The 25,657-nt window shown below is 38.9% G+C and overlaps 3 protein-coding genes across 8 annotated transcripts; all 3 read left to right on the top strand.

The window, feature by feature from the left end:
* Window positions 1–970: 970 nt before the first annotated feature.
* Window positions 971–11,028, top strand: LOC111488519 (COP1-interacting protein 7). 4 transcript variants are annotated; one of them, XM_023136285.1, is made up of 12 exons: window positions 971–1,110; window positions 1,205–1,339; window positions 1,999–2,209; window positions 2,296–2,472; window positions 2,574–2,673; window positions 2,764–2,794; window positions 3,283–3,322; window positions 3,805–3,957; window positions 6,318–8,487; window positions 8,634–10,026; window positions 10,138–10,221; window positions 10,534–11,028. In XM_023136285.1, exons 3-12 carry the CDS (start codon window positions 2,151–2,153, stop codon window positions 10,596–10,598), a joined length of 4,272 nt encoding a protein of 1,423 aa, XP_022992053.1. In that variant the 5' UTR covers window positions 971–1,110; window positions 1,205–1,339; window positions 1,999–2,150; the 3' UTR covers window positions 10,599–11,028. The 4 variants fall into 4 exon arrangements, with proteins under 4 accessions (XP_022992053.1, XP_022992054.1, XP_022992052.1 ...); XM_023136286.1 differs by having other exon boundaries at window positions 971–1,339; window positions 2,002–2,209; XM_023136284.1 differs by having other exon boundaries at window positions 971–1,339.
* Window positions 11,029–12,827: 1,799 nt separating this feature from the next.
* On the top strand, window positions 12,828–19,964 carry LOC111488518 (ABC transporter B family member 19-like). The gene is made up of 9 exons (XM_023136281.1): window positions 12,828–14,099; window positions 14,643–14,697; window positions 14,776–14,951; window positions 15,036–15,200; window positions 15,794–16,089; window positions 16,214–16,530; window positions 16,719–16,942; window positions 17,118–19,019; window positions 19,520–19,964. The coding sequence occupies exons 1-9, from the start codon at window positions 13,242–13,244 to the stop codon at window positions 19,868–19,870; spliced, it is 4,344 nt and encodes a 1,447-aa protein (XP_022992049.1). The 5' UTR covers window positions 12,828–13,241; the 3' UTR covers window positions 19,871–19,964.
* Window positions 19,965–20,641: 677 nt separating this feature from the next.
* LOC111488712 (25.3 kDa vesicle transport protein-like) lies at window positions 20,642–24,956 on the top strand. 3 transcript variants are annotated; one of them, XM_023136622.1, is made up of 6 exons: window positions 20,642–20,849; window positions 21,697–21,907; window positions 22,447–22,607; window positions 22,715–22,861; window positions 23,184–23,260; window positions 24,520–24,956. In XM_023136622.1, the coding sequence occupies exons 2-6, from the start codon at window positions 21,720–21,722 to the stop codon at window positions 24,601–24,603; spliced, it is 657 nt and encodes a 218-aa protein (XP_022992390.1). In that variant the 5' UTR covers window positions 20,642–20,849; window positions 21,697–21,719; the 3' UTR covers window positions 24,604–24,956. The 3 variants fall into 3 exon arrangements, with proteins under 3 accessions (XP_022992390.1, XP_022992392.1, XP_022992391.1); XM_023136624.1 differs by lacking the exon at window positions 20,642–20,849 and adding an exon at window positions 20,889–20,980; XM_023136623.1 differs by lacking the exon at window positions 20,642–20,849 and adding an exon at window positions 21,008–21,259.
* The last annotated feature ends 701 nt before the right edge of the window (window positions 24,957–25,657 follow it).

Raw genomic sequence — 25,657 nt, 5'->3', positions numbered from 1 at the left:
ATCATTATTTTTTTAATTTAATTTTTTTTTGGAAAGATTAATTATCCTTCACGTTTGAATATTTATTTATTTTTAAATAAAGTGGCGATGTTTTAAAATTTAAAATTTAGCCATCAATATTTAAAAATTATTTTTGTTAGTGGATGTTAAATGGCTAATATAATAGGACTATGACATCATACCATACCTATTGAATATAATAAATAATAAGAATTAAACGAATTAAAATCCCAATTATTTTTAATACTAACCAAATATTTTACTTATCATTAACCACATAAACAGTATTATTAAAACCTAAAGTTTAATTATTAAAATGATAAAGATCTATTTTATAATTATTAAAATGTTTAATTATGAAAAAAATATTCTTCAAATATATTCACATTATTCAAAATTACAAGAATACCCATGGTTTTTTTTAAGAGCTAATTTTGAAATTTTATGTTCAATAAAAAGATAATAATAGTACGATCTCGAGGAAGGAGTATTTTTATTTTTATTTTTTATAATTTTTGTTAAAAAAAGGAAATAATATTTAAGATAAAAAAATTACATTAATGAAGGAGGATAGAATGGTAATTTGGGAGGTGAGGGAAATAGTATAATTAAAATTATTAAAATGATAAAGATCTATTTTATAATTATTAAAATGTTTAATTATGAAAAAAATATCTTGAAATATATTTACATTATTCAAAATTACAAGAATACCCATGGTTTTTTTTTAAGAGCTAATTTTGAAAATTTTATGTTAAATAAAAAAATAATAATAGTACGACCTCGAAAAAGGAGTATTTTTATTTTTATTTTTATAATTTTTGTTTAAAATAAAGAAAATAATATTTAAGATAAAAAAAATTAGGAGGATAGAATGGTAATTTGGGAGGTGAGGGGGGCAGTGAGGAGGAGTCAGCCCGTTTCTGTAAATAAAGTTCCGGAAATGAGTTTTAAAGTTTTTTTGATTTCGAAATTGCAAACAAAAAGCATTGGGCGAAGCACAGTCCTCTCTCCAGTTCACATCTCTGCCTCTCTCTCTCTCTCTCTACTGTATCTCTTGTAGAGAGAGAATTATGAGAGAGAACGACATACATTCTTTCACAGCGACGAGTAAAGCAGAAATCATCTTCTCATTGTGTTAGGGTTTTCTTGCAACCTAAATATAATTCTCCAAATTTGTTGTTTAGAAGTTTTTTTCTCACAGGATACCGTAGTCCCCAGAGAAAAGCAAAGGATATGGAGAAATACCAGCTAGTTGAATGCTGCTAATCTTCTCTGCTTTGGCTTGAATCGGAGGATCCGATTGCGTTAGCTGAGATCTTGGATGCGGACTTCACGGGTATGCTTCTGAAATAGACGATCGGTTGTGCATTTTGGCTTCCGCTATTTGTTTTTATTTTTTGTTTCGGTATGTAGACGAGCTTCTTTCGCTTTTGTGCATTTGGTTTTTTTATTTTTTTGGCTGCTTTTGTGCAATATCCAGATTGTTTGTTATCTGTGGATATATTTTTTTTTTGGGGCGGGTGGGTATGGCATTTGAATTTGCGTTTGTGGGATTGAATTCCATACGAGTCTGCTTCGGTTTGGCCATCTGATTTTATTTTTAATTGTTGAATCAGATCTAAGCGTATATAACTTCATTTTATGAAGCTTGGGTTTCTATTTTTGGGGGGCGGGTGAATTTATTAACATTGGGTTTTCTAAAGGGCTTTGGGAGTGAGATCTGGGATGTATGTTGGGTGGCCATTTAGGAGCGAAGTTTGATGTTTTTTTGTGCTGGGCTTCTTCTATGAAATGAAATTTTCTTGGATAATCTTACTTTTATGAAATGTCTGGATTTTATTGTCTTCTATTACCATATCACTGTTGCAACCTCTTCTACAATCTGAATTGTGTTTTTGTAAATTTTCATTGAAGCTTAATATTGCTGGAATGAAAAATTCATTATGTAAATGCTCTTTAAAGGGGTTTTTCGTTCGTTCCCAATCTGCATTATAGCAGCGGTGCTTCTTGCTATATTTCTTCAAAGTTCTACGGTCGTACCAAGCATTATCAGGAGCTAGAGTACTTTTATTCCACGAAGAAAGGCTGGTTGGATGAAGTGCTTTGGGAAAAGATAAATACTTGAAGTTCTGTGAAGTGAAAAGGAAATGAAACCGGAGACGCCTCTGGATTTTGCTGTATTTCAACTGTCACCTAGGCGTTCACGGTGCGGATAGCACACCTTGGCTGTTTAGATTTTGTACTGTAATCTTTTATTTACTAATTTTACTTGTTCTATCCCCCTTTGGACAGTTGCGAACTATTTGTTTCTAGCCATGGCAACACAGAGAAACTAGCATCGGGTTCAGTGAAGCCGTTTGTAACTCAATTAAAGGCTGCAGAAGAGCAGTTTGCTCATGCAGTCCAGACAATTAAGCTTGAAGTTGAGAGGGGTGGAGATGGTTGGTTCACGAAAGGAACCCTTGAAAGGTTAAAGTGTTTCCTACTTGGTTTTGACGATTCAATTTTTTTGATGGCAACTGGCCAGGCTCTCTTGGGTTTTCTTGTTGATGTGCTTGGTTTATTTCCAGGTTTGTGCGTTTTGTTAGCACGCCTGAGATATTGGAGTTGGTCAATACATTTGATGTGGAGATGTCTCAATTGGAATCTGCTAGAAGAATATATTCTCAAGTAAGCACTGCAAATAGTTAGTACCATTTAAGAGGAGCACAGTTATTTGTCTTGTTTTGCTGAATATATATATATATATTTTTGTATTAGGGGGAAGGTGATCGGCATTCTGGCACATCGGGTATGTTTAATTTCCTTCTATTTGCCTAGAATTTATTTTTTAACCTTACTAACATTTTTGTTTATCTGCAAAACTCATAATGCATTTGGATGTTCTAAAGTTCATTACTTCGATAGTTCTTGGAAACTTCTGAAGTTCATTTTGATGTGTCATTTAGAGATTTTATGTTAAAATTCATAGCCGACCGCTAAAACATGTAAGCAGCAATGTATTTGGTCAGGAAATTTGTGCATGGGTGAAAGAGAGATAATCAGATTTCCATGCCACTGATTGTGGAAAACTCCTTTATTGTCATCTCATTGCTCAGCTACCATTTATTCTTGAACGAGGGCAATAGGTTTATTAGAGAAATATTTCAATAATTGTTTGTGAATTGCTTTATATAAAAACAGTTATTAGTACCTCTACATTTTTTGAAGATTAAATTAATATTCTATTAACGATATATACTTATTATTATTACTTTTGTTTTTGATAATTTAACCTAGGTGGGGATGGAACAGGTACAGGCTCAACAGATGAAACCAAGTAATCCCTTCTCTTTTCCTATTAATGTTTTTCATGTATTTGTCAAGTTAATTGTGAAAGCTGTTATTAGTGTCAGTAGAGATATGCTTGAAGTCGAAAATTTCTCGTCTTTCTCAAGATACGTTTTGTAGTATGCTTGAGTTTTATGCCGAACTTTCAAATGAGGGTGAGATCTATGTGGTTTCACTAAAGAAATCGTCAGTATGTTTTGTTTGGGATGTCAGAAACATAGTATTTAATGATGTTGTGGTTCGTAGGTTGGTAGATATTGCAGGTTTTGGATAGGTAAAATATGACAGAATGGCTGTAATAATTTGATATTAAAGTTGGGATGGCCAATATATCAATCAGGTTTACGTTATGAAATTTTTTTTATTGTTATTTACAGCGCATTAATTATAACTGGACTGATAGTTCAAGTTTTCTGAATTGTATTGTGTGTGGGTAGGTGTCTCATTTTAATAATTTGTCAAAATTTTCAGGAAGGAGCTTTTGAAAGCTATCGATGTACGCCTTGTTGCAGTTAAGCAGGATTTGGTCACAGCTTCTGCTCGTGCATTAGCTGCCGGTTTTAATCCCAGTACAGTGTCTGGCCTTCAACTATTCGCCGATCAGTTTGGTGCCCGTCGCCTCACGTAAGTACTCTACAAAAGTCTTATATTTGACTTATGTGTGTTAATAGCTACTAATAACCTCATATCTATATCTTGATCTTTCTGCCCGTGGTGATTATTGTACATGGATGTCATAGAGTTGAACTTGAACTGCATATTTGGCAGAAATCTAGGTTTGTGTTTCAACTGCTGAGGAGGGTATGGAAAGGATTTTCTTTTCCATGTCTGAGTGTCAAGCAGGGGGATTGACCTTCTCACCATATATCTTAGCAAGAGACTGGTTTCCTTGCTATTTCATGAATTTGTGTTTTACATTGGTTTCTGTCTAGAATTTGGTGATAAGAAGTTGGTCAACATATTATAGTGAGTGAGAGACTGCAATTCTATTTTCATTTCCGGAATTTGTGTTGTACTTGGTTTCTTATTTTAGTTTTGTGAAAACCCTGAGAGACAAGAAGGGATAGTGACAAAAAGTCCTTGCAGAAACGCAAAGAGAGCCATTGAAGTGTTGGGCACCTTAAACTATCCCACTCAATTTCGTGAAAATTTCTCCTAGTTTTCTCAAGATATAGACTCTGAAGAGAAACAAAAAAGTTTACTTGCAACACTTCCCTCTTCCTTGAACTAGGGGGCGCAAGAGAATCTCTATGACCATAACCAGTTGACTTTTTTTAGGAACAGGAACTCACAACCTGCCAAAAGATTGAAAATTAATGTACCATAGATTTTCTGTCGTCTATCTCCAAAGAATACGATTTAAATCCTCTGGTATTTGTTTGAAATGGACACACCAACCAGCAGCATAGCACTATCACCAAAGAGGACCGTTGAATTCAACATTGTTAGTCTTTTTCCAAGAGAAAAATTGACATTCTAGATGTTGATCATGTAGACATTGGGAGGGGGGGCGGTGAGGGAGAGTTAATAGCAACCTGTATAATGGCTGGAAGAGAAGTCAAATCATTAACCCCTCGCTGTTGGATCACTCCTAATGGACAAAACTACGAGTAGATTTGATTTAGGAGTGGCTAGATAGACATATATTGGTTAATAGCAACCTGTATAGTGGCTAGATAGACATATATTGCAAAGACTAGAACGAAAGGCATTGTTGATCATATGGCCGTCCTCCCAGAATTGAATATAAATCTCATCCTCGATAGCATGGTTAACAGAATTGAAGAATGCGGCATGGCCATGAGTCGCTTTGCAGAGTCCAGCGAAACTGTACGAAAGGCCATCATTAACATCTACTACAGTAGCTCAACCATTAGTGGCTGAACACTATATCTGCTTGCAATCTTATGCTACAAAACGTAAAGTTCTACCGGAAACCACCACAACCACTTTGCTTAAGGGTTCTTCATTTTACAAAGTTGAATTCCCAATCTCCAAACATCCGTATCCCCCACCAAAGATAACGCAAGTCACTAACCTCCCCCACCTCCTCTTTGCATAAAAATTTCCTCATCACTATCTCCAACTTGGTAGGATTAGAGCCTGGGATTTTAAAAGTTGATGGGAAGTATGGAGGAGCCCCACTTCAAATTTAGAATTGAGATCATCTATGGTCCAACTAATTTAGTCCACTTCAAAACCGAGGTACAAAATGGATCCGGAACAACTCAAATTATAGTCCAACTAGTTTCTTGCACAAAGAAAAAAGAAATGAAAGTGTCGTACATCAAAAGGTGGGTCATCTTAACCATACGCCTCCCAATACGGTTGGCATGATAAATGGGATAGATTTAACTTATTGCTCAGGGTCATTAAGGCGATACCGTGCTGGTCTAGCATTACTCACATTGCATGTCCAGGCGAGCACTGTCGCCATGGTGCTTGCCTTTGTCGCCATTGTTGTTGTGCCTCTCGCTGCTGTGGAAGATGAGTGAGTCTAGTGGCTGATGGAGGAAGGCAACATTTGGCATTTTCATCCAATTTTTTCCCTTCCCTTCTTCTTTGAGAACGTTGTTCGAAATGGGGCAAGAAGAAATTTATTTAAAGCAAAGAAAGAAGCAGCCTTTGCTTTCGTTCTCTGTCGTAGAAAGCAAAATTATTCTCCCACCATTGAACAAACTGAGACAACCGACTACCATGGCCTCAATCCTCGAAGTTCGCGTACTCTATTCAGATGTCTGTAATGACTAGAATTCAGATTTTTATTTTCTCTTGATTGGGAAAACATAGATAAAGCAACAGAGAGAAACCGAGTAAAAGTGACGAAGATGGAAGTAACATTACTAGTTGCAGGAGGTATATTAGTGAACATTTATTGGGTCACTTCCAAATTACATTGCATGACGTGCGTTCTCCACTTTTGACCTCGGCTTTGCTCTGATAATGCTTCCTGTAATTTAACGTAGCGTTTCAATTTTTCGCAGCGAAGCGTGCTCTAGTTTCATTTCTGTTTGCCGGAGGAGACCGGAACTTATTAACACGTGGGCTCCAGGTGTCGATGACCGAGCCATCAGATCTTCATGTGGGTCAGACATGTCAATCGATGACATCAGTGAAGATCCTGTTGGAACTCATATCAAGGCGCAAAACCAAACACAGAGTAAGCACGATCCACAATTTGGTACAACTTCACAAACTGAAGAACAATATTCCCAACTGGACGAATCAAGATCCACCACGTGTCAACCGGCCAAATCCTCTGCCACCTTCTCGAGCCGACGCAACGTAAACTTGAAAGACGACACGAAGGTGGAGACGGGCACCGAAAACTTGGAGAAAGAGAAGAAGGAAGAGGAGACTCCGACGGAATCGTCATCAACTCCTGTGGGTCGGCCTGCCAGGCGTCTCAGCGTCCAAGATCGTATTAACCTTTTTGAGAACAAACAGAAGGAAAATACCAGTGGCAGTGGAGGAGGCAAACCCGTTTCTGGAAAACCTCCGGAATTAAGAAGGCTCTCTTCAGACGTTTCATCAGCGCCATCGGTGGTGGAGAAGGCGGTTTTGAGGAGATGGAGTGGTGTGAGTGATATGAGTATTGATTTCAGTAATGAAAAGAAGGACGTGGAGAGTCCATTATGTACACCTTCCTCATCTTCAATTTCTGATACCAAGTCTAATATATTTTCTGGTGCAACCGAAATTCAAAGTGAGAAAAGCTTTCCCGATTTGGAGAGTAAGACTAAGCTTGAAAAAAGGGTCAATCTTGTTAGAGTTGGTGATAAGGAGGCCAACCAACAAGCAGAGGAACAAAATCCAGTTGATGGTTATACAGGTAAAGAGGCTGGGGTGTCAAAGGTACCAGTCGATTGGAAGGACCAATCAGCTTCTCAGGCCCAAGTCAGGTCATTCTCTGGTGGAGCAGACCCAGTTGGATTGAATGATCGAGGGGTTTCTCAAGTAGGTGCTAAGAATTTATCGAGCAGTGATGACAAAAGTACGGCCTTTAAAGGTGTATCAGGCTCTGAGACAAAGGGAAAAAGCTCTGCAGATCGAGCAGAAATCGATGGAGCCAAGAATCAAGTTTCGTCCCAGGTTGATGCTTTTGCTAAGACGGCAGGGGATACTGATGGTAGGTTAGGTAATAAGATGGATGATTCTGGACCAAGAGACTTTTCAGCACATCCGTTACGTCCTATGGGTCACCGGAGTCGTTCTCGTTCTTTTTCTAACCAATTTGAATACGGTGGAATAAAACTGGAATCCTCATCAACTCAGTCCATCGAAGTTGATGGCGGCCAATTACCTCAGCAACGGAGATCTTTTAAAGCCGAACCTGAGGCAGTGGCTGGCAAGAACCCCGCATCATCATGTACGCATAATCTTAAAGTAGAAGATTTTGGAGCTCAGAAAATGAAATTGCAGAAACCTGATTCGGCTGGCCGTAAACAAGTGGAGAAGTCACAAGTTGGCAGAGAAGAAAGCAGTTATCCTCATGAGAGAAGTAAAATGGATATGATTGGGAAAAGTGTTCCAGATGGCCAAGAAAGCACTCCTACAACCTCAAGCATACCAGGAGAGCGAGTTCCAAGAGTGAGGCAGACTAAGGGAAATCAGGAGCTCAATGATGAACTAAAAATGAAGGCAAATGAACTTGAAAAGCTTTTTGCAGAGCACAAGCTCCGTGTTCCAGGGGAGCACTCCAGCTCTGCGAGGCGAAACAATACTGCCGACGTGCAGCTAGAACATGCAATTGGTTCGCAGCATAGAACATCTTCAGCTTTAGACACTTCTCCTGCTCAAGTGGTGGAAAGATCTGCGGTAATAGAATCAACGGGGAGTTCAAATAAAATGGAAAATATTTATACAACGCCAGCAAAGTTGGTAAATAACTATGACTTCAGTGATGATTCTAGAGGAAAATTTTATAACAAGTATATGCAGAAAAGAGATGCTAAGCTGAGAGAAGAATGGAGTTCCAAAAGAGCAGAGAAGGAAGCCAAGATGAAGGCCATGCAAGACAGCCTTGAGAAAAGTAAAGCTGAGATGAAAGCAAAATTTTCTGGTTCTGTCGACCGACAAGATTCCGTAGCTAGTGCTCGGAGACGTACAGATAAACTGAGATCATTCAACTCTCGCTCTCAAACAAGAGACCAGGTATCATTTCTATTTTATTTTTATTTGGGAATTTAATGATGCTGAAGTCCTGGGTTCTCTCTTTTGCACTCATTTTATTTCTTGTTTCTAATCTTGCGTATTTTTCATTTTCATGCGTAATGATGTTAAATATTTCTGCATAACAGCCACTGATCAATTCAACTCAAAGTGAGGATGATGGGGACTTTCCTGAGGCTTTGGAGCAGAAATTTAATGGGAATGATAGATTGCATAGTGATTCATATGTATCGGATAGTGCTTCCAGAAGCAACCATAACAAGAAGGCTTCCACAGGTAGAAATTTATCATCTACCCCGCGTTCCACTGGGGTTTCAGCTCCATACTTGTCTCTTGCCAAGGTTTCCCACTCCAGTTCTGGAAAGCGAAGAGGACAAACAGAAAATCTTCTTGCACAGTCGGTTCCTAATTTCTCTGAACTGAGGAAAGAAAATACAAAACCTTCTGGTGGTGGCAAATCATCAGCACGCCCTCTGACGAGAAACTATTCTCGCGGTAAAACTAGCAATGAAGAGCCAGTCATTAAGGAGGAGAAGCCTCGTCGTGCACAGTCTTCAAGAAAGAACTCTGCTAGTGCTATTGACTTCAAGGATATATCACCTTTGATCATTGATAATGCTGTTTTAGCACCATTGATATTGGATGAAGAGCAGAACGATGAGAGTATTTATGATAAGCATTTGAAGGGCATAGAATCAAAGACTTTTCTGAGGAAGGGCAATGGCATAGGCCCTGGTGCTGGAACAAGTATAGCAAAGTTGAAAGCTTCTATGGAATCCGAAACTTCTAAAGATGATGAGGAATTTGATGAAGTTGCATTTGAGGGTTCAGAAATTATGCCCAAACGAGAAGAGGAAGAGGAGGAAGAGCATGAGAAAATAGAAATTGAATTTGCTCATATGGATAATGGAAAACTAAGATTAATCCAGGAATCGGGCAGATCAAGTAATTCTGGGTCTGAAATCGAGAATTCTATGAGATCTCACTCTCATTCTCAGGTGGATCATTCTACAAATTCTGAGCTCCCCTCCACATTGCCTTCGTTTCATAAAGCACCTCAGGATTCGCCTGGTGAGAGCCCTCGGTCATGGAACGCACGCATGAATCATCCATTCTCCTACCCACATGAGGCCTCTGATATTGATGCATATATGGACTCACCCATTGGGAGTCCTGCATCATGGAATTCACATAATATAACACAAGCAGAAACTGATGTGGCTAGAATGAGAAAGAAATGGGGAAGTGCCCAGAAGCCTTCTCTTATTGCTACCTCATCCAGTCAGTCACGCAAGGATGTGGCCACAGGGTTTAAAAGGTTGTTAAAGTTTGGAAGGAAAAGTCGCGGGACGGAAAGTATGGTTGACTGGATCTCTGCTACAACATCTGAGGGAGATGATGATACAGAAGATGGGCGAGATCCTGCTAGTAGGTCATCGGAAGACTTAAGGAAGTCACGAATGGGATTCTCAGAGGGTCATGATGATGGCTTTAATGAAAGCGAGTTGTACTGTGAACAGGGTAACCTATGTTTTTCTTTTTTCAATCAAACTCCTATGAATTGACCTCCTTTTTAGCTAGGGTTGATGACAATTAGGAGTCACTTATTAATCTTTGTTTTGCTCCCCACAGTTCAAGAATTACGAAGTTCGATTCCTGCACCTCCAGCTGACTTCAAGCTAAGGGAAGATCACTTGTCAGGAAGCTCCTTGAAAGGTGAGTGCTCGTTGGTGTTATGTGCTTTGCTAATGACCTAAACGTAGTCTATACTTTCTTGCTCAAATATTACATTGGCTTTGGAAATATAGCGAAGTTCAAGAGGACTTTTTGCTAGTCTCAAACTTTCAGCCAAAGGGGCAACTTGGAAATGACTTTTGTACTTATTCCTCGATCTTCACATCTTTTTCCTTTTGTTTATGAGCTTATATATATATATATATATATATATATTGATATCTTCCTTAAACAATGAAGAAAAAGATAGTTTGGAGATGAACTGCATTTCTAATGTTGGAAAATATCTTACAGCTCCACGATCGTTCTTCTCTCTCTCAACCTTTCGCAGCAAGGGAACTGATTCAACGTCCAGGTAATAGAAACGACAGATTTCCATTTGAGATCACTGTCATGTTATCCTTGAGTAGAGTATAACAGTTTACTACTGTGTAAGATACAAGTTCTTGAAGATAATAGCAAAACAGACTCGAGGTCTGCAATTCGATCATGTACATGTTAATTCGATTCACAGAACCGACCGCCTACATCATTAGGTAGTTAAGTTACACCTGTTAGTTGTCTTGAATTAATCAAGTATACTATATTGAACGATGAGTTAACTGTTGGCAGAATGTCATTGTGATTTTGGTAGGCTAGGAGCATTTTTTTTTCCCTTTGGCTCTGCTCTTCATTTGCTCTGACAGTTTAGTTTTGTGTGCTGTATATCTGAAGGAGCCCGTGTCAAGAACAGAATTGTTGAGCGTGATATAATTATGCATAATAAAAGCTTTTTGCACCACTACTCTGTCATTTTCCGTCATTGTTCATTAAGGTATCATTTCTTTTTCTGTAACTTCATCCAAGTTTATGTGGCTCTGGGAAATTTGAGTTCATGGTTTGGTAATTCTTTGTTTTTATGCCCTTTTAAGTGGCCATTGTCAGTGTAATTAGACTTGAGATTTGCATACTGTTTTCTTACTTTGTTGCTTCTGATTGTTCCCATACATGGGCGGTGGGCGGCTGACCCAAGCCCACCCCGCTAGCGGATATTGTATCTTTGGGCTTTCCCTTTTGAGCTTCCCTTCAAGATTTTTAAAACGCGTCCGCTAGGGAGTCGAATTTTTCCTCATTCTTATAAGGAAGGTTTCGTTCTCCTTCCCAACTGATTTGGAATCTCATAGAACCTCTCTTTTTTAAGTACAAGTCGAATTTTAGGATTTGAACTCTCTTTTTTAAGTATAAATAAGACAATAAGTTTCGAACAACCGATCTCAAGGGAGTACTTGCTGATGATGTTTAAGCTATGCTCATTTTTTACAGACGAGATTGAGCAGATTTTCAGGTTGAGGTCCTATGATACTATGTAGCTCTAGCTGCCCAAGTTTTTCATATTATTTTCTATGTATTTTATATTTGATGATAGTTTTTTTTCAAGAATCTAGCGTCGTTTATAGTGGGCTTGGGCGTGTTCAAGCAATCTTTCATTGAGGAATTAGAATATTTTAGCCTATTTACTTTTAAGAAGTTATATGCATGTTTAAGTGTTATACCAAATGGTTCTTAATCTTGTAAGTAAATTTTGTTATTCTTTTAAATATTTTTGTTTTCTAATGTGTCAAAATGTTTAAATTAGGTAGTTTTATTAAAATTTGGTAACAAAAAGTTAGTATAAAAGTTAATCGTTAATATCCAGTTAAGATTCTTGGATATGTTGGGTTATTCGACACGACTCAAAATTTTTGAATTGGTTGGGTTGGTGATCAAGACAATCTGAATAGAGTTCATGACAATACTTGTTACATGTTGGGTTGGTGACCAAGACAACCTGAATAGAGTTTATGACAATACACGTTAGATTAATAACTAAAATCTCATAAAACTCCAATATCAAAATTCAAGTCACAACATGTACATTGGTTACAATCGTTAAACAGTCTTTATTTTCATAACAATCTTAGAATTAGGATAGAGTTGATCCATTTTGTCATTTATATGAATAATTTATTCTAATTAGTAAGAGCTCAACGGGACTTACCCCTCTTTTATCCAATTATTACATAGATAAACCTAATCCAGAAAATGAACCATAAAAGAAAATACTAACTACCTTACCGTACCTACTATCCAAAGAGGAATCCTTCCAATAGTCTTGGCCATTTGTCCCACGTCCCTCCCCATTTCAAGTGGTCGTGGAGTGGGATAATAAATATGAATACCAATTACAGTACCTATTATTCAAAGAGATTATCCAAAGAGGAATCCTTTCAATAGTATCGGTCATTTGTCCCATTTCCCTCCCCATTTTATCAAGTGGTCGAGGAGTGGGATATTAAATCTAAGTTGGTGAGGTTGACTTGACAAAAAAAATGTCACAACCCTAAACGAACATTTTATTCCCTCACAACCAACCTAATAAAAAAAGGTTAAGAGACACTAACCCGGGTTAAAATTAACCCAATCAAAAAAAGAAAAAATCAAACCCAATAATAATTATAATAATAAAAAAAAAAAAACAGAAAAGTTATCAATCATTGTGTTGACCATCAAAATGAAGTAACCAACTCCTTCTTTTAATTTTGAATATTCGGGCGCTTCCCGATCTCACAAATGGATTCCCAACTCCACAAGAAACCAACCAAAACCACAGTCCCTTCGCATATTTGAATATCACAAACAATTTGAGCAGCCATTTGGCCTGTTTACAAGCTCAAGAACATGGCAAGACGACCAAGCCCACTCCCCATTCTCAATCGTCCCGCCGGCACCTTCCTCTGTATATGCATCCACAGCTTCCATGGATACCTCACTTCCAACAGATTCGCCAATCTTCCATGTAAAATCCTCACCCCCAATTTTTCAATCCAACCTCTCCTTTCCTGTTTTGTTCTTCTCGAATTACAGTTAGTTTTGTTCTTCGTTTCTTCGTATTGGGATACGGACTCCCCGCAGTTTCGCTGGAATTTGTTTTTTCCCTTTTGTAATCCCATCCATTTGCGAGCTCTAAACCTTCATTTACGGCCATGTCCGCCATTCCCGGCTACCGGCTCCACTATCCGACGCCGGCGAGTTCGACCGACGTCTCTATCTCTTTTTCCCAATTAGATTCCTCCATTATTACGCGAACATCCACTCCAGAAAGACGGTCTCTAAACCTTCATCCAGCCACTCCCTTCGCCACAGACGATGATAAATCATGGCAAGGGGAGCTCTATTGGCAGTTCGAGCCAACTGGATGGCGAGATTCTCGTAATTTCGGCATAGCCCTAGGTCCCTGGGCTGCCTCTATTGCCCCATCTTCATTTTCAACTGCCCACGCTTTACGCCGAACCGCCAATGATTACTATCTTTCTCCATCTCGCCGGGTTCGCCGGAATGTTCCGAGCCCGTACGGCTATATTCCAGCTGGCAGAGTGGAACTACAGAGCTTTGTGGGTGGAGAAACAGAGAACTCATTGTTCATCGGAAAAAGCTACATTCCTAGTGAAACTAGCAAAATCGGCCCCTATTCCTGCCTGAAAAATGGAAGTAAAGGGCTTTTGGCGGATAAAGATGAGCTTAGCAAGAATTACCGTGCTATTTCTGAACATTCTTTTAACTTCGAACATAGTAGGATGTATTCATCGTATACTGATGATAGTGTTTCGGATGCCAGTGATGAAGAAGATGAAGTGGAGCCTGCGAAGGCAGTTGGGCTTTTTAGCTTGTTTAAGTATTCAACGAAGTGGGATTTTCTTCTTATAATATTGGGCTGTTTAGGAGCTCTCATCAATGGCGGATCTCTTCCTTGGTATTCTTATCTTTTTGGGAATTTTGTCAACCAGCTTGCTATAGAATCTTCTGAAGCTGACAAGACCCAGATGATGAGAGATGTGGCAAGGGTATGAACCGCATAATTTACTCTTACTTAGGCTTTGCTTTCGACTTCTCCCCCGCCCAGGCCTATGGAGCCCCGTACAATCTCGTCTCCTTCCTTAGAGTCTTCGAACAAAGTACACCCTTTGTTCAACACTTAGGGAACCCTCGTACAACTTTCCCTTAATCGAAGCTCGACTCCTTTTTTGGAGCCATCGAACAAAGTACACCCTTTGTTTGACACTCAAGGATTCTATTCACATGGCTAAGTTAAGGACATGACTCTGATACCATGTTAAGAATTACGGATTTTCACAATGGTATGATATTGTGCACTTTGAGCATAAGCTCTCATGGTCTCGTACCAATGGAGATGTATTCCTTACTTATAAACTCTTGATCATTCCCTAAATTAGTTAAGGTGGACTCTCTCCCAACAATCCTCAAAAAAAAATTTTAAGTACTTTTCTAGTGTGTTTGTCTAAATATTGTAGAAATTTTATCCTTCCAGAAGTTACCTTAAACTTGAATACCTTTTCTTTTTCTACAACTTATGCTTAAATTTGCAGATATGCCTGTTCATGACTGGATTAGCAGCAACTGTGGTGGTTGGAGCATACATGGGTAAGTGGGAGAGACCTGTAAAATAGCATTCCATTAACTTTCCTGCAAACATAGGACTTGAAGCTGTAATTTTGACAGAGATAACCTGTTGGAGATTGGTGGGGGATCGTTCGGCTCAGCGTATTAGAATGATGTATCTACGAGCCGTTCTACGACAGGATATCAGCTTTTTCGACACAAAAATTACCACGGGTGATATTATGCATGGAATTTCCAGTGATGTGGCTCAAATCCAAGAAGTGATGGGGGAGAAGGTAATGCACTGATGATGTTTTTGACAACCTTAATACATTGTTTCCAAGTCATTTATTTAACGTCGTGTCGTTCTGCGTTTGCAGATGGCTCACTTCATTCACCACATATTCACCTTCATATGTGGGTATGTAGTGGGTTTTCTAAGGTCATGGAAAGTTTCTTTGGTTGTCTTCTCAGTGACTCCTCTGATGATGTTCTGTGGCATAGCTTATAAAGCCATTTATGTTGGCCTAGCTTCAAAAGAAGAGGTACTTTGATATAATCTTCAGAACCATATCTCACATCGATTAGAGAGGGAAGCAAAACATTACTTATAAGAGTGTGGAAAACTTTTCCTAATAGACGCGTTTTAAAAACCTTGAGGGGAAACCCGAAAGGGAAATCCCAAAAAGGCTGCTAGCGATGGGCTTAGGAGGTTACAAATGATTGTGAGATCCTACATCGGTTGGAGAGGAAAATGAAACATTTCTTATAAGAGTGTGGAAAACTTTCCCTAGTAGACACGTTTTGAAAACCTTGAGGGGAAGCCCGAAGGGGAAAACCCAAAGAGGACAATATCTGCTAGCAGTGGGATTGGGCTGTTACAAATGGTATTAGAGCCAAGCACCGAGTGGTGTGCTAGCGAGGATGCTGGGCCTCCAAGGGGGGTGGATTGTGAGATCCCAAATCGGTTGGAGAGGGAAACAAAGCATTCCTTATAAGAATATGGAAAACTTTTCCTAGTAGACGCGTTTTTAAAATCTTGTGGGAAAGTGGAAAGAGGACCGGTGGTGGGCTTGGTTGTTGCACATCCTTCTATATGTTGCGTTTTTTCAAGCCTTTTCCCATGTTTCCTTTGAAGGCTTCTTACAGGAAAGCTGGGGGAGTGGCAGAGCAAGCCATCAGTTCAATCCGAACTGTGTTTTCGTTCGTTGCAGAAGATAACCTTGGTGCAAAATATGCTGAGCTCTTGGAAAACTCTGTGCCATTTGGGAGGAGGATTGGATTCTCGAAAGGCGTAGGCATGGGAGTTATTTATCTGGTGACTTACTCAACCTGGGCTTTGGCTTTCTGGTATGGAGCTATCTTGGTTGCCCAGAAAGAGTTCACTGGTGGCGACGCAATCGCTTGTTTCTTTGGTGTCAACGTCGGAGGAAGGTAAAGCAGCTTGAGTCAGCCATGACTTAGGCTTACTACATAATTTCTGCTTAAGCTCATTGGAATGGAAATGATACATAGGGATTTCCTTATCCAAATGAACATGATCTCATAATTGACACAGGGGATTGGCTCTGTCTCTGTCATATTTTGCTCAGTTTGCACAAGGAACAGTAGCAGCAGGAAGAATTTTCACAATCATAGACAGAGTTCCAGAGATAGATTCCTACAGCCCAATGGGAAGAACCCTCCAAAACGTTCGTGGAAGAATAGAGTTCAAAGGCGTCAGTTTCACATACCCATCTCGTCCAGATACTATGATTCTCAAGTCACTCAATCTGGTGTTTCCAGCTTCAAAGACACTCGCTCTTGTTGGCGCCAGTGGCGGCGGTAAATCCACCATTTTTGCTCTGATTGAGAGGTTCTACGACCCCATTGAAGGTATGTACAAATCAAATCAAGCTTTTATCTGACATCTGTCTGTGAGCTGAGTTGAAGTGTAGTTTATAATGGTCCGACCTTGCCTTGGTTTCTGCATCTCATCAATCGAATTTACCTTCAGACAGTAAGCTAGGGAGCCATAGGATTAATGGCACCCGTAGCGTAATGGCTAACTACCTCATTTGCAGGGACAATCAGTCTGGATGGGCGTGATATAAGGACACTGCAAATCAAGTGGTTGAGAGATCAGATTGGGATGGTGGGTCAAGAACCAGTCCTTTTTGCCACAAGTATTATTGAGAACGTTATGATGGGAAAAGAGAATGCGACTGAAAAAGAGGCCATTGCTGCCTGTATTGCTGCAAATGCTGACAACTTCATCTCTTGCCTCCCACAAGGCTATAACACCCAGGTCCATTTACTAAGACCCCATTTGATCACATTTTTTAAAGAAACATTTAGATTTTCATCAACTTTTAAGAACTTTTTTTGGTTTTTTAGAAGATTGATAGAAAGTTTATGAAAAAATAAAGAACTTATAGGTTGGTTTGGCTTTAGTTTGTTTCTGAACATGGGCGTCTGTGCAGGTTGGAGATAGAGGAGCTCTGCTCTCGGGCGGTCAAAAACAACGAATAGCTTTGGCACGAGCCATGATCAAAGACCCCAAAATTCTTCTCTTAGATGAACCAACAAGTGCATTGGACTCAGAATCCGAGTCTACAGTTCAAAAGGCTATCCATCAGCTTTCTTTAGGCCGAACAACAATTGTTATCGCTCACAGGCTTGCAACTGTGAGAAACTCCCATGCCATTGCTGTCATTGAACATGGCTCCGTTGTCGAAATTGGAACTCATCGTCAGCTGATGGAGCGAGAAGGCGCCTATTATAACCTCGCCAAACTCGCATCTGAAGCAGTTAGAGAAACTTCTCCCAAACAAAATGATATTCAGAAATTCACTGATCTTTCATTCAATGATATCTCGAAGTCGGAGTACGTAGTTGAGTTTCCAAAGTCGAAGTACTTCAAATCTACGCTTGAGGATAAGCAAGAGGAGAAGAAAGAAGGGAAACGAAGAAACGTTCGGATTGCAGAAATCTTGAAACTACAAAAGCCAGAGATTCCCATCCTGATATTGGGATTTCTCATGGGATTGAGTGCTGGTGCAATTTTGTCGATTTTTCCTTTCGTTCTTGGTGAAGCCCTTCAACTTTATTTTGATAGTGAAACTTCTAGGATGAAATCCAAAGTTGGGCATTTGTGTATAGTGCTGGTTGGGCTTGGGATTGGGTGCATTGTGTTCATGACAGGGCAGCAAGGCTTCTGTGGTTGGGCTGGAACTAAGCTCACAGTGAGAGTAAGAGATCTTTTGTTCAGATCAATACTGAAACAAGAGCCTGGTTGGTTTGATTTCCCTGAGAATTCCACTGGAATTCTCATATCTAGGCTATCAATCGACTGCATCAATTTTCGCTCGTTTCTTGGTGATCGAATCTCGGTCTTGTTGATGGGGTTGAGTGCAGCTGCAGTTGGCCTTGGTCTCTCATTTTGGCTTGAATGGAGACTAACCATGTTGGCTGCTGCTCTAACTCCTTTCACTCTTGGTGCTAGTTACATAAGTTTGATTATAAATATCGGACCAAAACTTGATGAAAAAGCTTATGCCGAAGCTAGCAATATTGCTTCAGGTGCAGTGTCAAACATACGGACAGTGACAACGTTTTCTGTGCAAGAGCAGCTGGTTAAAGCCTTTAATCGATCATTATCCGAGCCGAAGAAGAAATCGGTTAAAACGTCGCAGATTTTAGGTTTAACATTTGGCTTCTCCCAAGGTGCCATGTATGGAGCTTATACTCTTACTCTCTGGTTTGCTGCACACCTTGTTCAACAAGGAAAAACAAGTTTTGGTGATGTGTATAAGATTTTCCTCATTCTTGTTTTGAGCTCCTTTTCTGTTGGACAACTTGCTGGTTTAGCTCCGGATACTTCTATGGCAGAAACTGCGATTCCCGCAGTGTTGGATGTCATCGATCGGAGGCCATTGATAGGCGTCGATAAAGGAAAATGTACGAAGAACGAACGGAAAAGTTTTGGTGTTGAATTCAAAATGGTGACATTTGCATACCCATCTAGGGCAGAGATGATTGTGCTGAAGGACTTCTGCTTAAAGGTTAAGGAATGCAGCACAGTGGCTTTGGTTGGTGAGAGTGGCTCGGGAAAATCGACGGTAATATGGCTGACTCAACGATTTTATGACCCGAACCGTGGGAAGGTGCTGATGGGAGGCGTAGATTTGAGGGAGATGAATGTGAAATGGTTGAGGAGGCAAACAGCATTGGTTGGTCAAGAGCCTGCACTGTTTGCTGGAAGCTTAAGAGACAACATTGCATTTGCAAACCCAAAGGCCTCATGGACTGAGATAGAAGAGGCTGCTAGAGATGCTTACATTCACAAGTTCATCAGTGGCCTCCCTCAAGGATATGACACACAGGTAACTTCGTAGAACAATCTATAAATTTGATATCCCACGTTGGTTGGGGAGGAGAACGAAATACCCTTTATAAGGGTGTAGAAACCTTTTCATAGTAGATGTGTTTTAAAGCTTTGAGGGGAAGCCCGAAAGGGAAAACCCAAAGAGGACAATATCTGTTAGCGGTGAGCTTGGGCCGTTACAAATGGTATCAGAGCCAGACACTAGATTACGTGCTAGTGAGGAGGCTCTTCCCCGAAGAGGGGTAGACACGAGGCGGTGTGCTAGTAAGAACGCTGGGCCCCGAAGGGGGGTGGATTGTAATATCCTACATTGGTTGGGGAGGAGAACGAAACACCCTTTATAAGAGTGTGGAAACCTTTCCATAGCAGACGCGTTTTAAAGCCTGGAGGAAAAAGCCCAAAGAAGACAATATTTGCTAGCAGTGGGCTTGGGTCGTTACAATAAATTACTGGATTTGTCCAATGACCTGTTTGTCGATTTCTATGATCCGATCCTAGGTTGGTGAAAGCGGGGTTCAGCTCTCGGGTGGCCAGAAGCAAAGGATAGCAATAGCAAGGGCGATTTTGAAGAAATCAAGCGTGTTGTTACTAGACGAAGCAAGTAGTGCTTTGGACTTGGAATCTGCACAACATGTCCAAGCTGCACTTAGGAAGGTGTCAAAGGAAGCTACTACGATCATAGTCGCCCATCGACTTTCGAGTATCCGTAATGCTGATACGATTGCAGTTATTAGAAATGGCTCAGTCGTCGAGCATGGCAGCCATGACACCTTAATTTCCAAAGCTCATCTCGGTGGTGTGTATGCAAACATGGTTCGTGCTGAATCTGAAGCCACTGCATTTTCTTAAGCTTAATTGCTCGGCTTTGTACTTAATATGGTTGATAAATATACAAGGATTGTGTATTGTTAGACAAGGAGAAAAGAACGAAATTTGTGATGCCTTCAAAATCGTCCTTGCTATTGCTAAATCAACAAGTTACGAAGGGGACAAAGTAGAGTAGAGTTGAATTGTAACCCTATTTTGGAGTTAGTTGGGTTCGGTTGACCTAACTAAGTTTAGGGCATGACTCTTCACAATGATATAATAGTCTACTTTGAGTATAAGCTCTCGTGACTTTGGTTTGGGCTTCCTCAAAAACATAGTTTTGCTTTGGGCTTTCCAAAAGGTCTCATGCTAATGGAGGGAGTATTTATGGATTATAAATCCATGATTATTCTCTAAATTAGCTGATGTGGTACTTTCATCCAACAAGACTTAGTCGGATCTTGTCATATGAACACTCCTAATAAATGCATAAATTTCATATTTGATATTAATAAATTGTATACGGGACCAAATTAAGCAATTATTTTAGCATTACATAAAAATGTGAGGGTGAAAATTAAAATCAATAAAAAAAACAAATTATAAATTTAGTATCTAAATTTATAAATTATTTTAAAAATATATTTGATTTTTTAATTTTGATTTTGTATCTAAGATCTTTCATCCAAATTTTGTTCCATAAATCTGTGATATATTCTAATTTTTTTTTTAAAAAAAAATTTAACTGATCGGTTAAATTTTATGTTCAGTGTTTATACATATTTAAAAAATAAATTTACAATATAAATTAAAATTTGAAGCACATTTTGCATATTTGACTTGTGGCTAGAGCAATGGCTCCATTTTAGGAGACTCGATCGGACCCTGAGCTTTACACACCGCGCGGACGGTAATCCAATTCCCATCCAATTCCTGTTCTTTTACGAACCCTACCTTCTCCTCCATCGTCATCACGGTTCCTCGGATCTTTGGAAGGGGAACCCCCCAATGTTATAGCCTGGTACTATCTCTAAAATTTTTGTTCTCTCTCTGATTATTTTATCTTTTTTGGTTGTTTTCTCGAGGGAATTGGACGTTGATGGGTTTTCAGTTTTCCGGCGATCTATGGGAGATTGATTGATCAGTTTATCGGTCAGATAGAATTCCTATTGTATTCCGTAGGAAATGTTTAACTCCTTTATTTTGGACTACGTTTTTGAATGATTGTTGGGATTTGGTTTCTTTTCGAATTCTACTAAGAAAAGAGTGGATCAATTCTTTGGGATCGGGTTTGCTTGATGTGAAACGTCTATTTCTAACCAACTTGGAGCGATAACGACGAGATCCACATCGATGTTCTCTTGCTTTGGTTTATTGTTATCTCTGTACGTTAATGGAGTCGCATTGTGGATTCGAAGAGTTACAGTACCGGTATAGAAATGGAATGTTTGAATTATAATAGAGAAAATGGGCAATGGTTGGAAATTGGAATAACTTCTTTTTCGAATATTCTAACAGTGGTACTTTATAAAGTTTTTAAGGAGTTGTATTTAACTTGTGGCCACTGTGGGTGCGACTAATTTTTAGAACATGGATAATACGATAATTAAGAAGATGAATTTGTAAATAAAGACCTTTTCGATCTTGAATATGAACTCATTTTGGAACAAATAATGTCTCAAGAAAACTACCTTATTGATAATTCTTTTTGCTAGTTACTAATTCTACAATGATTTTGAACCTTATCATTATTATATGCTTGATCCTTAGCTGAGTTATCTACATGGAAACACTCCGATCAGACTCGGCTTGTTTGTCATCTTCTGTAAGTTATCGTAGCTGACATAGTACAATGATTTTATCCTTAGTTGGGGGACGGATCGAACTGAAGATGGTGAAGCTTACAATGATTGCTCGTGTTACTGATGGTCTTCCTCTAGCAGAGGGACTGGATGATGGCCGTGACATGCAAGATGCAGAATTCTACAAGCAGCAAGCGAAGGCTCTGTTTAAGAACTTATCAAGAGGTCAAAATGAGGCTTCAAGAATGTCTGTTGAGACAGGCCCATATGTTTTTCAGTATCCTTACGTGATTGGCCTTTGGCATTTAACTTATCGTATTCATTGGCGGTCTGGTTTGCTGTGTTTTGAATTTTTGTATCTGCATGTCCTTAATGTCATAGGGTATATTTTACTAAATAAATTAGGTAAGAGCTTTGCTGTTTACTCAGTGTTTACACCCCATTCTGATTTGTTGTGGCATGTGAGAGGCTAAAATGGAAATAAGGTTATCCCTATTTCTGTTTGAACCTTGTTGTGGAAAAGAAACACGAATGATAGTTAAACTGACTCTGGGGCCTGGACAAACTAAATTTATCCTGTCATTTTGACGGTAGCTTGCTGAAAAAGTTTTGGGTTTTACAGACGAATGAGTTTGATATTGAATATGAAAACTTATTTGACTTTACCACTTGAGTTCAATGTGTAGAGCAATCAACATATGCATGTCTTTTGTCAAGGCTTTGGAAATTATGGTTTATCACATTAAACTGTTTTGAAGATTGTTAGTTCAGAATTATGTTCTTGACAGACGGTATTTTACCTTGACGAGTTTTTAGCTATATAATTGAAGGAAGGGTCTGTTATTTGACTATGTGCGATCGCGCTTATCCAAAGAAACTTGCCTTTCAATACCTTGAAGACCTGAAGAATGAATTTGAACGTGTTAATGGGGCTCAAATCGAAACCGCTGCTAGGCCTTATGCGTTCATTAAATTTGGTATGCCTTGGATTTATATAAATAATTCATATGCAATTTAAACCTTTAAGCTTATTTACTTTCCTTTTGCCCTTGATTCCCACCTCCACCCCCTTTATGTTGAACAGATACTTACATACAGAAGACCAAGAAACTGTACCAGGATACACGGACTCAACGTAATATTGCAAAGTTGAATGATGAACTTTACGAAGTCCACCAAATAATGACTCGCAATGTTCAGGAAGTTCTTGGCGTTGGTGAAAAGTTAGACCGTAAGATTTTCCTTTTCCTTTTATTTTCTAATTTTATTAAAGTGTGGTCATGTATTATCCTATAGTAAAATGTAAGTGCATTATGGTTCCTTTGTTTTCTGACAATGTGAGTTGTTCAACTACTATTACAAACTAAATCACATTGTTCCCGGTTTCTAGGTGTGTGAGGATCTTTGCTATTTGAAATGGTTAGCAGGATTACATTAATTTATGTTGGGAGAGATAAATTTCCCTACGGCCTTCTTGAAGGGTTTTGCAGAATCATGATTCAGCAGTGTCAAAGATGATAACTTTCTAATTTTATACTATTTTAATTTTGCAGAGGTCAGTCAAATGTCAAGTAGGTTGACATCTGAATCCCGCATATATGCTGACAAGGCCCGAGATTTAAACCGACAGGTTAGTCATATTATTTGATTTGCTTTAAATTCTGTCGAAGTTGAATGATTGCCTTCAGAATGTGAACTTTTGCATGATTTTGATGTAAAATAATCATTCGACAAGGGTTAAATGTATCATCATCAAGTAAAACTTTTGCATGATTTTGATGTTGCTCGTGAAGCTATTTTCTGATAACATGGATTCTTTGTGTATGGTATCTCCCTTTTCTATCTAAAACCTGAATCATTGAAAGGTTGTACTGGTATAGTTGTTTAGAAAATAAGAAACAGAGAATACCATTGAACCAAAAAGCGTATACTGCTTAAAAGCCAGAGGGAACAGGAATCCTTTGCCTACAAGGCTAGAAAGACTCCCCTCCAACCTACACTAACCAAAAAGCTGCAGTTATGAAAATCCTTACGTTTGGCACTCCAAGTGGAAGCTTTCTGCTGTCAATTTAGCCAAAAACCATCAAGACTTCAACAAACATTATTAAAAATCCCATTGTCTCTCTAACCAAATGGACCAGGAACTGGGTATACTTTCTGCAATCTTCTAGCATTGCCTTTAAGCCACCCTCTCGAATGCATCTCTGTGAGCTAGTCTACAACACCATCTTGGTTCTTGAAAACAGAGCCTAAAAATGTTACAGAGGAAGAGGTTTCATATTTGAATTCTATTTTGAGTGTTAGCACCTTAGATCAAATTTGAAGCTCAACTTGTTTAGTGAACTTACCCTCCTAATTGAGCTTTGATAATGGGATATTCAGGCTGGTGGCCTTGGAGTTGAACTCGAAATTACCTGCTTCACTAGAAAAGAGACCAATTCTTCAAGATTTTAAACCTCTCACTTCCAACGCCTAACCTTATAGGACGAAGCTTGATGGATGGTATATTATGGAGTTTATTCCATTGCACATATGCATAAGAAATAAGGAACTTTTATTCTATTTCACTTGGTGCCTTATAATCTGACCCGTGGTGGTTGAAGGTAGTATAGATACTCTGAATAAATAAATAAATATCAATGATTTATCCTGTTGTGAGGTCTCGTATACAGACCGACATCTTCAACAGAAATTTATTGCAAAATTTTCCAGTTTCACGAGCATTTGGACTGTAATCCAAAATTGTGCATGATTTGTTGTTAACTGACCTCATAAACATTGTCAGTATATCTCTTAGGATGCTTTCTACATGGAAAGTTCGTTGAAGACCTCATTTTAATTGACAGTTCTAATGCTTAATTTTTCATTTCTTAAAAATTTCGAACCCAGGCTTTAATTCGGAAGTGGGCTCCCGTTGCTATCGTGTTCGGAGTCGTATTCCTCCTATTCTGGTTCAAATCAAAGCTCTGGTGATTTGGTTGCCGTTCCACATAAATCTTTGACTCATTTTGAGGCTTCTCTTGCTTTTTACCTTTGGCTTAATCGGCTCAGACATCAGAGACGTGAAACTGGGCTCAGGTGACTTCTAGATTTACTTAATGGCTAAGATGGTAACTGAAAAATAGTGTTTTTGGTTATATAGCTCCAAGTGGGGGCGGTGCTGCCTGTACAACTGTAAGAGCGATGTTAAACCTAGTAATCCAGATTGAGTAGAGAAAAACATGTTTATTCACATTTTAGTTACCTCCTCCCAATATACTACATTTTTTGTTCTTTATACATTAAAAAAAATACCGTTATATTTATTATATTAGTCTTTCTTTGGCATAATTCAGGTTGAGAACTTAAAAGATTTATGTCTTTCAGATTTTCACGCCTTTACTCGTACTTGTATATGATGCCGTACGGTTTGAAAAGTATGTCTGAACCGAGTCCCTCTCTCCCGTAGGCTACTTGAAAAAGAAAATTTTTGTGAAATTTGGCTGTTCAGAATGAGAAGGAACAAGTGTAAGATGATGAACTCTAAAAATGTTCATTTTTTTTCTTCTATCCCTCGACACAATTTTTTTTTTTTCATTTTTAAGTTTGAACTCTTGATTGAGGGCGAATGCTTTTTGTTCAAGTTGGCTCATGTTTGTTCGAGCTTTTTGTTCAAGTAGGCTCATGTTTGTTCGAGCTAGGGATTCAAATAAGAATATTGTCAAACTTGTAAGTTATCGATGTAATTTAGGGTTAGCAAACTTGGTTAAGGTTCTAATTTTTTGGTCGAAAGCCTCATATAAAAGGACTAGGTAAAAGTAAATGACCTATCTTGTAAGCTAGTAGTAGGACAATTGAGATAATGCGAATGAGTGTAAGCCTCATAGCTCGGAAACACTCCGTGTTGGCCATAGGGTTAACAAACCTGGTTAAGGTTCTAAGCTTTTGGCCAAAAGCCTCCTATAAAAGGACTAGGTAAAAGTAGATGGCCTATCTTTTAAAAGCTAGTAGTAGGATAATCGAGATAATGTGAATGGGTGTAAGCTTC

Source organism: Cucurbita maxima, unplaced genomic scaffold, assembly GCF_002738345.1.
Source record: "Cucurbita maxima cultivar Rimu unplaced genomic scaffold, Cmax_1.0 Cma_Scf00013, whole genome shotgun sequence".
NCBI classification, from domain to species: domain Eukaryota; kingdom Viridiplantae; phylum Streptophyta; class Magnoliopsida; order Cucurbitales; family Cucurbitaceae; genus Cucurbita; species Cucurbita maxima.
Note: the sequence above shows the minus strand (reverse complement) of the source record. Positions and strands in the feature narration are given on the sequence as shown.